The 15,365-nt window shown below is 38.8% G+C and overlaps 1 protein-coding gene across 3 annotated transcripts in view; it reads left to right on the forward strand.

Moving 5' to 3' along the window:
• Nucleotides 1–15,135, forward strand: part of Mtdh (metadherin) — a 60,586-nt gene extending 45,451 nt beyond the window's left edge. For all 3 annotated transcript variants that reach the window (XM_069991112.1, XM_069991111.1, XM_069991113.1), the window contains 5 exons: nt 518–642; nt 7,181–7,288; nt 8,340–8,480; nt 11,263–11,419; nt 12,119–15,135. In XM_069991112.1, the coding sequence (XP_069847213.1) occupies nt 518–642; nt 7,181–7,288; nt 8,340–8,480; nt 11,263–11,419; nt 12,119–12,189 (602 nt within the window). In that variant the 3' untranslated portion in view covers nt 12,190–15,135. The remainder of the gene's footprint in view (nt 1–517; nt 643–7,180; nt 7,289–8,339; nt 8,481–11,262; nt 11,420–12,118) is intronic.
• The last annotated feature ends 230 nt before the right edge of the window (nt 15,136–15,365 follow it).

The following is a 15,365-nucleotide window of genomic DNA, read 5'->3' on the forward strand; positions in this document are numbered from 1 at the left end:
AATATTCTTGGAAAAAGAACAATTGTTTTAAAATTACAGTTTAGCAATTGTTTTTAAATTACTGTTTAGCAATTGGTGTGGTGGCCAAGTGCCAGTAGTTCATACCTGTAATCCTAGCTACTCAGGAAGCTGAGGTCTGAGGATCACAGTTCAAAGCCAGCCTGAGCAGGAAAGTCTGTGAGACTCTTATCTCCAATTAACCACCAGAAAACCAGAAGTGATGCTGTGGCTCAAAATGGTAGAGTGCTAGCCTTGAGCAAAAGAGCTCAGGGATTGCACCCAGACACTTGAGTTCAAGCCACATGACCGACCCCCAAAAAAATTAGTGTGATGAAGCTACCTGTAATTCCAACACTTGGGAGCCTGGGGCAAGAAAATCTTGAGTTCGAAGCCAAACTGGATTAACATAGTGAGACTGTGTCTTAAATATATATAGCTTAATTCAACATGAAGAATTTTTAGTTTTTGTATTTATTTGTGGAAGAAATGTTAAGTAATTGATACTGTTAAATTTTAGATGGTCTGTCTTCAGCTGATCCCAGCTCTGATTGGAATGCACCAGCAGAAGAGTGGGGAAATTGGGTTGATGAAGAAAGAGCTTCACTTCTAAAGTCCCAAGAACCCATTGCTAATGATAAAAAGGTGAGTCCAAAGGATTAGAGTGGATAGTTACTTACTAATGAAACAGCATCAGAAACAACAGAATGGTTAGGACTAAAAAATGTTGCTGGTAGCCAGGCTCTGGTGGCTCAGGCCTGTAATCCTAGCTACTCAAGAGGCTGAAATCTAAGGATTGCAGTTCAAAGCCAGCCTGAGCAGGAAAGCCCATGAGACTCTTATCTCCATTTAACCACCAGAAAACCAGAAGTGGTGCTGCGCCTCAAGTGGTAGAGTGCTAGCCTTGAAGAGCTGAGGGACAGCGCCCAGGACCAGAGTTCAAGCCCACAACTGACAAAAAATAAAAAATGTTGCTGGATTTGCTTCCTAATAATTTGGAGAATTTTCATTAAAAATCTTGGATTGGAGGGTGTTGGATGTAACTCGTGCCCGGTAACATGCATGAGAACCTGGGTTTGGAAAAAAAAATAGGAAAAGGCAACATAATTCTTTTTTCTTTTAATTGTCCCTTAATTTTTTTTGCTCAAGGCCAGTGCTCTACCACTTGAGCCACAGTTCTACTTCCAACTTTTTTGGTAGGTAGTTGAAGATAGAGTCTTGCAGACTTTTTGCCCCACTTGCTTCAAACCATGATCCTTAGATCTCAGCCTCCTTAGTAGCTAGGATTATAGTCATGAGCACCCAGCTCCAGTATAACTTTAAAAAAAAAAAAAAGGGTAGAAATGGAAGGACTTTGTAGGGGGGACTTGGTTGAAGTATCAAGTTTAGTAAACTAGTTAGGAAAGAATCATTTAGTATGATACAACACTCGTGTATTCTTGCAAGCAACCATAATTGATGTGGAAATTGAACTTTTAAAAATCTGGTAGTTTGTCAAATCTTGCTTTAACACATCTCTTAGGCAAAAAGGGTAAATATTTGGGGTGAAGTAAAAGAATAATATGGCTGCCTTATAGGATTGTATGCACATGTATGCTGATAGTGGAGATTGAACTCAGAAACTAAATTGTCCCTTAGCTTTTGTGCTCAGGAACAGAGCTCTACCACTTGATCCACAGCTCCACTGTAACTGCCTCCTGGAACAGGTAGAAGAGGGTAAAGGAATCACATAGACACACAAGTGAAGGGACTGTTCCAGTGTACTTCTCAGCTTTGGAGACCCAAGAAAGGGAGAGGTACTAACAGGAAGAGAAAAAAGGGTCATATGAGTATAAAGGAATAGAGTTAGCAGGCAATTGAAAGTTTAGTTCAGGGACACAATGTATTATATTTGTACAGTGACATATTAGGAGTTAAAAATGAATGAATTATATTATGGATATAGCTCTGTAGTGGAGCATTTATTAAGCATTTGAAAAGAACCTGGATTTGATATTTTATACCCCAAGAGAAGGTGGAAAGATCCTTATCTCAGAAGTGGCACAGTAGCTCAAAGTGTAAAGGGCTAGCCTTGAGTAAAAAAGCTCAATGACAGCACCACTGAGTTCAGTTCCCATAGACAACAACAACAAAAAAAAAGAACGAAATTGATTTCAGCCTTCTGTTAACAAAAATATTTTCCCATGGGGAACTACATTTCTTCTATAGTTAGATTCTGATAGGCTAAGAAGGAGACTGCATACTGAAAGGGGTCCTTGTGGCTTTAATATCCTTCAGTAGGATGCATCAATATGTAAATTTTTTATTTTTATTTTTGTATAGGGCTTGAACTCTGGGCTTGGGCACTGTCCCTCAGCTCTGCAGCCCAAGGCAGGCACTCTACTGCTTGAGCCACAGCACTACTTAAGGTTTTCTTGTGGTTAATTGGAGATGAGTGTCTCACGGACTTTCCTGCCTGGCCTGGCTTTGAACCATGATCCTCAGATCTCAGCCTCCTGAATAGCTAGGATTACAGGTATGAGCCATTGGCACTGGGCTCTGTAAATGATACTTAAACCTTTAAAAACTTACCAAAAACCTTGTGGTAAATCCCAACACTAAGGAGACTAAAGCAGGAATTAACACAGCAGACTTAAAAAAAAAAACAACAGCATAATGTTGTACTCAGGAAGCTGAGACCTGATGATCAAGGTTCAAAGCCAGCCATGTCAAGAAAGTTCTTGAAACTTATCTCTAATTAAGCACTAAAAAGGCCAGAGTAGAGCTGTGGCTAAGTGGGAGAGCAGTATTCTTAAGCACGAAAGCTCAGGTACAGCTCCCAGGCCCTGAGTTCAAGCCCAGTACTGACCCCAAAAATAAACCCAAAAAACAGAAACTGGATGCTGGTGACTCACACCTATAATCGTAGGTATTTGGGAAGATGAGAATGAAAGGATCATGTTTTGATACTGGCCCAGGTAGTAAAAGCCTTTGAGACTCCACCTCAAATGGGGGAAGCTGGGTGTGGTGATCGGTGATGGTCATCTCAGCTAAAATAGAAAGGGATCACGTCACAGGCTTATACCTACACAAGAAGCAAAACTCTGTCTCAAAATAGCCAGTATAGAATGGCACTGGTGGCTCAAGTGCCTGTAATCCTCGCTACTCAGGAGACTGAGATCTGAGGATCATGGTTCAAAGCTGGCCTGGGCAGAAAAGTCTGTGAGCCCCTTATCTTCAATAAGCTACTTAGAAGAAGGTGGAAGTGGCACTGTGGCTCAAGTAGTAGAGCCTTGAGCACAGAGAGGCTCAGAGACAAGGACCAAGGCCCTGAATTCAAGCCCCAGGACTGGCCAAAAAAAAAGGCCAGTGCAAAGAACAGCTGGAGGTGAATGGCTTAGCAGCAAAGTTCCTGCCTATGAAGTGTGTGAGACCCTGAGTTCAAACTCCAGTACTCCCAGAAAAGAAACCTTCTATAGCGGTTTCTCTGCAACTGGCAGCTTGGACTGAAAATTGCCTAGTCAGGCTCATGCCAGATTTTGTTTTATTTTTCTATTTGTTAGTAATTTCTATAAGCTGTTTGATAGTCTAGAAATCTAGGTTGTCATTTGAGTATAAGCAGGAAGCATTTTTTTTCTCCTCATCAGCACCCGGCAGATATGAAGTGAATACTCAGTCTGTCTTGCAATGGAGCTAATCAGTTATGCACTGAAACCTACACCAAAATAATCCCTTACTCTTTTTTATTTTAATTTACCTTATTGTTACAGAGGTGATGTATAGAGGGGTTATACTTACATAAGTCAGGGAATGAGTACATTTCCTTTCATACAGTGTCACCTGTTGCCTAATTCTCTCCCAGTCCCTCCATCCTGTCTCCACCCACAAGTTGTATAGTTCACTTTCATCAGTGTCGAGTGAGCTCCCCTGCTTCCACTTTTTCACCCTTTTCCCCTCAAGTTCTGTGCTCTCCCCCTACCTCCCAAGATGTACTGTACATGTGAACACACCGTATATAAGGCAAAGACTGAATCTTAAAAAAACTACAATTCTAGCAATTCTAGTTTGATAATATTTGGCATGCAGTTTGTTTTGTTTTGTCATAGGGCTTGAACTCTAGGCTTAGGCACTGTCCCTCAGCTCCTCAGCTTAAGGCTATCTAGCACTCTACCACTTGAGCCACAGCGCCACTTCCAGCTTTTTCTGTTTATGTGGTGCTGAGGAATCAAACCTAGGGCTTCATGCACGTGAGGCAAGCACTCTTACCACTGAAGCCACCTTCCTAGCCCTTGCAGAAATTTTTAAGTGATAACTTGTCCGATTTAATTTTTTATTAACACACATTAGCTATATTCAAAGGGGGATTTCATTGTGATACATGTATACAGTGTATTTCAACAATCTCTAATCCCTCTATCATTCCATCACCATCCCCCTCCCTTTCTACTACAGTTTCACCAGATTTCATTGTTCTCTTTTAACTTCAATTTTAAAAAAAAATACTAAAAAGGAAGTAATAAGAATAATCTCCTATACTCTTCGCTGAATTTTTTCCCATTCATAGCCTTTTGAAAAACAACAGTACAATATCAAAACCAGGACACTGACATTGATACAATCAATCCATGCAACATTTAACCACCAAAAAGTTCCTTCATGTTGTTCTTTTATAGCCTTCCTTTCTTTAATTTCATCCTGTCCCCCTCTGTATTCCTTCTCCACAATAATCTCATTTCAATAGACTTTTTTTGGAGGAGGGGTTCAGTTTGTTGAGCATATCACTAATTTTTTTTTAAACTATTCTGTAGTCAGACTCTACCCAGGTTTGCTTAATTTTTGAAAAAAAAATTTATTGAAAAACAGGAGTTGCCTTTCAAGTTACTATGAAAGCTACTAAGTAATACATTGTTCCTTAGCGGGTTTTGTGTGAATGTAAGGTTTCATTTCTCTGGTTTCATTCCCAAGTGTATGATCATAGAGTGGTAGAGTGGTATGATATTTGATATTTAATGTGCTTTTTGTTGGGGTCTGTTTTTGCCAGTCCTGGCACTTAAACTCAAGGCCTGGGCACTGTCCCTGAGCTTCTTTTGCTCAAGGCTGGCATTCTACCACTTGAGACACAGCACCACTTCTGGCTTTTTCTGTTTTATGTGGTACTGAGGAATTCATGCATGCTAGGCAAGAACTCTACCACCAAAGCCACATTCTCGGGCCTATTTAATGGTTTTAACATTTTTAATTTTAGAAACTTTTCTAAAATAGCTATATTTATTTTTACTTCCCACACTTAAATTTAGTTTTTTCCATATATTTACATTTATCATGGTAATACTTATTCCCATGGGCTGTATATATGAATTTTTTCTGCATCCTCACTATCATTTGCAGATGTCACTATTTCTTATTTTAGCCATTCTAAAAAATGATGAATCATAGTATTTTTAATTTGCACCTCTCCAATTGCTAATGGTGTTGAATTTTTTATTTTTTGCTTTTTGCCATGTTTAGCTTCTTTAAAATGTATGTGCATATCTTGAGTGTTTAATTGGAGATGTTTCTACCCAGCCTGGCCTTGAACCACTGTCCTTACATCTCAGACTTCTGAGTAGCTAGGATTACAGGCATGAACCTATGGCACCCAGTTTAACTTGGCTTTTTTTTTTTTTCTTTCTTCTTTTTGGTTGGTTGTGGAGCTTGAACTCTGGGCTTAAGCACTGTCCTCAGCTCTTCAGTTCAAGGCAAGCACTCTACCACTTGAGCCACAGCGCCACTTCCAGTTTTCTAGTGATTTATTGGAGATAAGAGTATCACAGACTTTACTGCCCAGGCTGGCTTTGAACCACAATCCTCAGATCTCAGCCTCCTGAATAGCTAGGATTACAGGCATGAGCCACCAGCGCCCGCCTATAACTTGGCATTTTTATCTCCACAGTAAAATCCAGAACTACCTATTGAATGGGGAAAAGATGTATTGTTATTGTAAAGGTGATGTACAGAGGGGTTACAGTTACATGTTAGGTAATGAGTACATATCTCTTTGAAGAGTGTTACCACTTTCCTCTGAAACTTTGTTTTCTTCTGAGTTTGTATTTCATTTTGGCTTGGGTTGATTTTGTTTATTTTAATGATAATTCCAGGGATTAAACTCAGGTCTTCAGGGCTTGGTACACAAGTACTATACCCACATGGAGCCTGCCTCCAGTGCTCATTTTGATTTATGAGGCAGGATCTCTGTATAGTTCAGGCTGGCCTACAATGGGAAATCCTCCACCCTCTAACACCCAAGTGCTAAGACTATATATGAGTACCAACATGCCCAGCCCTCCAGAAAAATTTTAAAACATTAAGGTTTACACATAAATCATTGTAAAAAGGACTATCCTAGATCTGGTGAATTGTTGCATATCTGTAATCCCAGCTACTGGGGAAGTAGAAATGAGAGGATCAATTTTTTGTTTTTGTTTTTGTCAGTCCTGGGGCTTGAACTCTGGTGCTGGGCACTGTCCCTCAGCTCTTCAGCTCAAGGCAAGCATTCTACCACTTGAGCCACAATACCACTTCTGGCTTTTTCTGTTTATGTGACACTGAGGAATTGAACCCAGGGCCTCATGCATTTGAGACAAGCACTCTACCACTGAGCCACCTTCCCAGCCAGATGATCAAATTTTAGTCCTCCTTTGGTATGGGGATTCCCTGAAAAAAGCTGGGTTTGGGTACTTGGGGGTCGGGCCGGAGGGGGGGGGGGCAGAGACAGAAGGATCTCAGCCAAGACCAAAAAGCAAAAGATGCTATCTGAAAAGTAAATTAAAAGCAAAAAGGACTAGGTATATGAGTCAAGTATGCAGCACTAGACTAGCAAGCTCAAAGCAAGACTAAACCTTAATGAATAAAATTTGATAGTAATTTTCTGAGTAATAGAAATTTAACAAATCATCCCAGGTGTCTGTGGCTCACGCTTATAATCCTAGCTATACTCAGGAGGCTGAGATCAGAGGATTGTGCTTCAAAGCCAACCCAGGCAGGAAAGACCTGCCTCCAATAAAACTACTCAGAGAAAGCTAAAAGTGGCACTGTGGCTCAAATGGTAGAAAGCCTTGAAGACAAAGAGGCTCAGGAACAGTGCCTAGGTCTTGAGTTCAAGCCCCAGGACAGGCAAAAAAAATTAATACATTGATTCACCTCATTTTTTTGTTTTTATCATTAGGTTTCAGATGATGATAAAGAAAAGGGAGAGGGAGCTCTTCCAACTGGAAAATCTAAAAAGAAAAAAAAGAAAAAGAAGAAGCAAGGTGAAGATAACTCTGTTGCACAGGTAAACAATTAGTATTCATTATGCATGTACTGCTATAAATACAAAAAGATGGTGTGTATGATGCTAATGACACTGTAAAACATCAAGTTTACTGAAAAGCATTTTTAAATCAGTCATTTTAAGGAGTTAATAATCATAAAATAAAAATTGTATCATTTTAAAATTCCAAACTACTCAAATACATTTTTTATTGTAAAATGGTGAAATGGAAAAAGAGGTTCAGTATTTTACACATCATTTAAAGTCTTGTTGGGCTGGTGGCTCATGCTTTAGCTACTCAGGAGGCTGAGATCTGAGAATAAGTCCCTGAAGCTGAGAATGTGGATTAGTGGTAGAGTACTTGCCTAGCATGCATGAAGCCCTGGATTCAATTCCTCAGTACCACATAAACAGAAAAGGCCAGAAAATGGCTCAAGTAGTAAAGTGTAGAGTGCTAGCCTTGAGTAGAAGCAGCTTAGGGACAGTGTCCAGTCCCTGAGTTCAAGTCCCAGGACTGGTGGGTTAAAAAAAACTCAGCATCATAGGTAGCTAGAATTACAGGCATGAGCCACCCATACCTGGCTTGAAATGGCAATTTTAAAGTCTTATTTCAAGCATCTGTTTCACTACATATTTTTTTTCCAGTTCTTGGTTGTTGTTTTTTAATTTCTTTGTTGAGATTAAGTGGTTACATAAACTTCACAATATTGTAGGATAGTGATACTTAGCTAAAGTTGCAGACACATTTTAACCTTGAAGGTGAATTTCATTATCACACTACATCTTTTTTTTTTAACATCTTTCTTTTTAATAGAAAACACGTTAGTTTATTCTTTCTGAGTTAGTCAAAATGATTCCCATTTTGCAAAATGTGGGTGTATTATTTTATTTTATTTATTCACAATTGATCACAACCCCATGGAGAAACAGAAGTGATGAACATATGTTCCAAAGGTGAATTGACAATTTCTGAAATGAAGTTATTTTCTGACATATCTTCAGAACAACAAGAAAGAGTAATTTGTAAAGAATGAATAGGTTTAATTATCTAATAGACTGCTTTCCTCTGTAGGACACAGAAGAAATAGAAAAAGAGATTAGAGAAGAGCTTCCAGTGAATACCTCTAAAGCCCGTCCAAAACAGGAAAAAGCATTTCCCTCGAAGACCATAAGCACTAGTGATCCAGCTGAAGTACTTGTCAAAAATAGCCAGGTAATTTTTAAGCAATAATAATGTTTTGTTGGCTCAATAATTGTGTCATAATTACTATTGCTAGACTAATCATTTCAAGTATACTAATCATAAAACCCTAAACAAATGGTAGGTAGAGCCAGGCGCGCTGGTGGCTCACACCTGTAATCCTAGCTACTGAGGAGGCTGAGATCTGAGGAACGTGGTTCAAAGCCAGCCTGGGCAGGAAAGTCCCGTGAGACTCTTATCTCCAATAAACCACTTGAAAACCGGAAATGTCACTGTGGCTTAAGCGGTAGAGCACTCACCTTGAGCTGAACAGCGCAGGGACAGCGCTCAGGCCCAGAGTTCAAGCCCCACAACCGACCAAAAAAAAAAAAAAAAAAAAGAATGGTAGGTAGGACCCAGTATGTAAATGAAGCCAAGGCCTTGTGTAAAATGGCACCCCCTCTGATACATTAGTATTTTCCATAGAGGGTATATCATTTGAAATCTCATTAAAGTTACATTTAGAGATTGAACTGGTTAAATTATGAGCATTCTTTGAGGAAAATAGAACTGGTCATATTTTCCCTAAGCTATCTATCTATCTCTTCTTATTTAGTAAGAGAAAAGAATCTCAATAAGTAAATTGGTTTCGTAATTAGTGACATGTTGGTTTTGTATTTAAATTTGTCTTTAGAAGTCATCTTGTACAAAAAAAAAATTTCTTGAACTATTCTGTGATTAATAAGTGAGAAAATAGAGGGGAGAAAATTTAAAATACGTCATCTTTTGGGTGTAAAATAAATGCAAGAAGCCGGGCACCAGTGGCCCATGCCTGTAATTCTAGTTACTCAGGAGGCTGAGATCTGAGGATCATGGTTCAAAGCCAGTCCAGGCAGGAAAGTCCATAAGACTCTTACCTTCAATAAACCAGTCAGAAAACTAGAAGTGGCATTGTGGCACAAGTAGAGCACTAGCCTTGAGCTAAAGAGCTGAGGGACAGCACCCAGGCCCAGAGTTCAAGCCCCACCCCCAACCAAAAAGAAAAAATCTAAACTACGGGGCACCAGTGGCTCAGGCCTGTAATCCTAGCAACTAGAAGGCTCAATTCTGAGGATCACAGTTCAAAGCCAGTCCAGGCAGGAAAGTCCATGAGACTCATCTCCAATTAACTACCAGAAAACCGGAAGCAGTGCTGTGGCTCAAGTGGTAGAGTGTTTGCCTTGAGCTGAAGAACTGAGGAACAGTGCCCAGACCCAGAGTTCAAGCCCCATGACCATCCATGAGCATCCTAATTTCATTGCCATATTGGATAAGTTAAAACATTCAGATCTGAGTGTCATTTGTTGTTGGAATGCCAGAATAGAAAGCCGAAACTATTACTATTGCTATTCTACACATCCCTCCCTAATGGGAAGGAAATAATGGAGTATCAGAGGCTAGTAGTGAAGTTTACTATTTTCTTTTCTTCCTTTCATGAGAAGTTTCAGTGCATTCAAAATTAGTAAGCTGAGTTGCTTAAGAAAAAAAAAAAAGGTAAAAAGAACACTATAAATTGGACATCTGGACATTAATGGCTCACCTGTAATCTTAGCTACTCAGGAGGCTGAGATCTGAGGATCATGGTTCAAAGCCAACCTGGGCAGGAAAGTCCGTGAGACTCTTTTTTCTTTTTTTTTTTTTTTTTTTTTTTTTTTTTGTCGGCTGTGGGGCTTGAACTCTGAGCCTGGGCACTGTCCCTCAGCTCTTCAGCTCAAGGCAAGCGCTCTACCACTTGAGCTATAGCGCCACTTCCGGTTTTCTGGTGGTTTATTGGAGATAGGAGTCTCACGGTCTCTCCTGCCCGGGCTGGCTTTGAACCGCGATCCTCAGATCTCAGCCTCCTGAGTAGCTAGGATTACAGGCGTGAGCCACCAGCGCCCGGCTCCGTGAGACTCTTATCTCCAATAAACCACCAGAAAACCAGAAGTGGCTCTTTGGCTCAAGTGGTAGAGCACTAGCCTTCAGCTGAAGAGCTGAGGGACAATGCCGAAGCCTAGAGTTCAAGCCCCTTGACCGACCAAAAAGAAAAAAATTAGCAGGGCACTGGTGGCTCACGCTTGTAATTCTAGCTACTCAGGAGGCTGAGATCTGAGGGTCATGGTTCAAAGTCAGCGTGGGCAGAAAAGTCCATGAGACTCTTATCTCCAATAAACCACTAGAAAACCTGAAGTGGCACTGTGGCTCAAGCGGCAGAGCACTTGCCTTGAGCTGAAGAACGCAGGGACAGTGCCCAAGCCCAGAGTTCAAGCCCCATGACCAACAACAACAACAAAAAATTAGAATGCTACATATAATGAAATAGGAAAATATGATAGTCAATTAAAATGGAATCTGTTAGTATTTATAGTTTTTACACCTTTATATCCATATTCATAGGTATTCCAGGCAGTGGTTATAGCACTAGAGGGCAGAGGTGAGTTGTAGTTTTTCTGCTGATACATTAGTTGGAAAACAATTTACTTGCTGTTAAATAGCCTCTTAGCCGGGCACTGGCAACTCACACCTATAATCCTAGCTACTCAGGGCTGAGATCCAAGGATCACTCTTCAAAGCCAACCCAGGTGGGAAAGTCTGTGAGACTTATCTCCAGTTAACCACCAGAAAACCAGAAGTGGAGCTATGTCTGAGAGTGGTAGAACACTAGCCTTGAGCAAAAGAAGCTGAGTTCAAGCCCACAACCAACAACAAAAAAGCAATAACAATAGCCTTTTAATGTTTTGATGCTTAATTTATGTGAAATTTTGTTTTAATCTGAGGTAATTTGATTCTAAAATAGCCTATCAAGACTCTTCCACCTGCTGTTTCTACCGAGCCATCTGTTAGCTTATCAAAAAATGATTCTGACAAGAGTTCTTCCCAAGTGCCACCGATGCTACCAGAGACAGATAAATCAAAGTCAAATACCAAGCAAAATAGTGTGCCTCCTTCACAGAGTAAGTAATCATCTTTTATTTTGGCAAGGTGAGGGGGGTAAAGTGGGGTTCCTTCTATACTTCTATGCTGATCACATTTTTGATATGTAAGGGTGAAGATTAGAAATCTAATGCATTCATAGAGCAGCCATTTGTTTTTCTGCAAATGCTAGATTCCTTGAAATCCAGTAGACGTTAGTTGCTAAAGTTACAGAAAGAACGAATGGCCAAAAGTGGGCGCCGGTGGCTCATGCCTGTAATCCTAGCTACTCAGGAGGCTGAGATCTAAGGATCTCAGTTCAAAGCCAGCCTGGGCAGGAAAGTCCATGAGACTCCAATAAACCACTAGAAAACCGGAAGTGGCACTGTGGCTCAAGCGGTAGAAGGCTTACCTTGAGCTGAAATGCTCAGGGACAGTGTCCAAGCCCAGAGTTCAAGCCCCACAACTGACCAAAAAAAAAAAAAGAATGAATGGCCAAAAAAGGCAAACTTGATCTGCTTGTCTTGTCTATCTATCTATCTGCCAGTCCCGTTATACATCTCTTTAAGTCAAAACAGGTTACATAACTTGAAAATATGTAACTAGGAATTAACTTTAAAACTTAAAATTTGAGGATTTTAAAGTATTTTTTTCATAATTACTGCTTTTGTGTTACTAAAATGTTACAGTACTTACTATATTCCTGCCTTTTTTTGTCTCCTTATCTATTTCTCTTTTAGCCAAGTCTGAAACTAACTGGGAATCTCCTAAACAAATAAAAAAGAAGAAAAAAGCCAGACGGGAAACGTGAATATTTTTATTTCCTGAATTGGACACGTGTTTGCAAACACTGTCTTGAAGATTATGCTGTTTATGCAATAATTTGTGAACATGTACAGAGTTTTATATAAATTTAAACCAATTTTTAAAACAAAACTGTGAACACAAACACCATAAAAATGGAATCAAAGGAAAGTTAATTTGTGAAATTAAGAGGTCAGCAGAACATACTACAGTGCTGGAAGACACTTGGGAAAGTCTTTTCAATTGGATGAGAGTGATCTTAATTTAAGAATATTATCCTGGTTTTACAACAGTGCCCTGTTTACAACAGATTGTGCCCTATCTCATCTGCAGCTGAAGAATAATGGATTCTGATTAGAGAGGGCTGCCTATAAATTTGTGGGCAGCTCCTTGGATCTTATGCACGAACTTGTACCATTTGAATCTGTTTTATGCTTAAATCAAAGTGCTTTGATCAAATGCTTAATCTGCCATATCTTTGCATATTTGTTGGTAGCAATTTGTATCAAGGAATCACAAGTGCAAATAAAAAGTCACTTATCATTTAACTAAACTGTCATGGTTTAGTTTACAATTTTTAAAAAGTTCTTAATTAAAACATTGAAAATGCAATTGACACTTGTATGGCTTATGAAGTTATTTTTGATAGTCTTACATTACTTGAATTGTTCAAAATACAGTATATTTTAAATTAAGAAAGGTAAACTATATGTATTTGTTTTATACATTTAAAGCTCAGACTAACAAATAATGTTCTTGTTTATGATTTGAAATTCTTCAGACAAAATCCAACTTGGTGTTTTTCCTTTCCCTAGCAATTACTTTTTTCCAATAACAACCCTTATTAGTTGCTGATTTATTTTACTTAAAATTGTTCACAAACTTGAGTATATGATGGAGAATGAAAACCTAGAGTCAGACAGCTTTAATTGACATTGTCAAGACCTCCAGTTATCAGGAATACATTTTTTTACTGCCTTAACCTGTAGTATGTAGAATATGCATCAATTTCTTGAAGAAGATTCATGTTTTTATAAGAATTTTCATGTAATTATTGCAATTGTGGTCAAATAAGGAACATTTTCTGCTTGAAAGTGTATTGATTTAAATAATGTGTGAGATGTTTCACCATTTTCAGGCACTGTGTAATTCTATTGTAATAAACTGGCAGGTATCTTTGTAATTATAAATAGTGCATGCTTGGCCATGTACACTGTAAATAGCCTTTACCAAACGTGTTTGACAAGGACCATAATTAACATCACTTAGTGAATTGTGATAAAGAAAAAGCCATGATTTATTTGATGTGATTGGCTTAATTGTTTTTATGTGGCAACAAGAACAAATTGTTTAACAGCTGTAACCAATGGTACTGATATATCCATCCAATGTCTTTATTATATATGGTTGTGGTTTAATAGTATTCCATTGTCAGACTAGGAAAGCAAAAGAAACAAAATGATTTTAGTTGTGCAGAAGACTGGCCTTTATTAATGGACAGCTTTCCTCATAAGCAATTATTAACTTTAAGGTGTTAACATCTGTTTCAGGAACATGGCAGTCTGTTTACATGTCATAAGTTTTGTTTAATTTTATGGTATTTCTAAATTGATTTGTTTAAATAAATTCAACAAATGGATAGCATTGTTTTTATTTGCTTCAGTATGGGGGTAAATAATAGCTAAAGTGCCAGGAATGGATTTCTTCAAATGACTTTATTCTGTTACTTTACATAGTGTTTGCTACATAGATCCTAAAGTTCCTAAGTTGTCAGCACTTTGTAAAAGTATTACAAAGAATTTGATATAAAGAGTTTGTAATTTTGGAGTGTGCCAAAAGGTATCTGTTGAAACATTTAATTGAACTCTCTCAACTCTACCTCACCATTTCTTTATCTTAGACTTTTGTTTGCTGTGTCAAACATGGGACCTTTATCCCTCCGGTTCAGTATCACCATGTTGGACCACTTATGCCAGGACACTTATGCCAAGACATGATTTGTTGAGGTGAGATATATTGTACAGATGGAGAAGCACACTGATGGATTGGGTTGGGTCCAGTATGGAGATAATCTCGTTCCTCCTCTCCAGCACAGGATCCAAGAACATGAGTTTTGTGTTTTTAAGAGGTAGCAACTATGAGTGAAAATGAACCCCATTCTGTCTACCTGCATGAGGTAGAAACGTTTGCACAATATACTCATTACTGTCCCTGATCATAGGATCTTGATACAACATCACAGCAGTTTCTTGTACTTGAACTGGTTTCTATTGTTACCTCACACAAGGCATAGAAATCGAGTAGTTCAGAAAGGAGGGAAGAGGCTGGGCCTAGTCTTTGGTGTGTACTAGATGCTGCTAGATTGCTGCCTTCAGGCCTTGCCGGTCCTGTATTCCTTTAAGCAAACAAAAAGTCTTCCTGATCCTGGCCTCTGCTCCACATGCAAGTGAAAATCCTCCCCTGTTCTCAGGCAGAAATTTGTGGTTTCAGACCTCTCCAGACTGAAATCCTACTTATCTACCCTGAATTGAGTTAACAGTTGAGAGAGTCCAAAACAAAAGTGTTGAAGTAAAATGTGATAAATGTAATTTACCATGTTTACTTTGTGCATGCATTTTACTGGGAAGGGTAAGTCAGAATAATTTATCCAAATCTAATGGTATTATTTCACAGGCTAATCCAGTTTGTATTTGGGTTAAGATACCAGAGGGAAATATTTAACTACAGAGTTTAGTTTTTCTTAATTAAAAAGTCTTCTATTATTAATGTAGTGTTACATATCTTTCAAATTTTAGGATTTAGGTTTAAGATGTCTAATAGATATCTCAAGATTTTCCTGTAAACTCATTGCACAAACTGGAATTACTTTCCAAAAGGCTTAGGAAATGAAAATGTAATTTGTAAGATTCATTGAGTATTGTAAATAAAACAAACCATTTTTGTTTTGTTTTAATTGCTCGTTCCAGTGCTCTTGGGGAAAGGGACTTTATCTTATATCCTAAGCTAGTCAACAGGCAGCTACTTTGCCCTATTCCCAACTTCTTCCTCCTACTAATATGCAGACTTTGCCACTGAGGAGTCAAATATCTGAAGGTAAGCTACATAGTGTTCTTAACCAGAAACACATCTTTTAAGTCAGCAGCAGATGTAACTGCTGCCAGGTACAATATATCACTTAGAGAT

The sequence above is a fragment of the Dipodomys merriami genome, unplaced genomic scaffold, assembly GCF_024711535.1.
Source record: "Dipodomys merriami isolate MVZ:Mamm:240054 unplaced genomic scaffold, mDipMer1.0.p SCAF_4, whole genome shotgun sequence".
NCBI lineage: Eukaryota > Metazoa > Chordata > Mammalia > Rodentia > Heteromyidae > Dipodomys > Dipodomys merriami.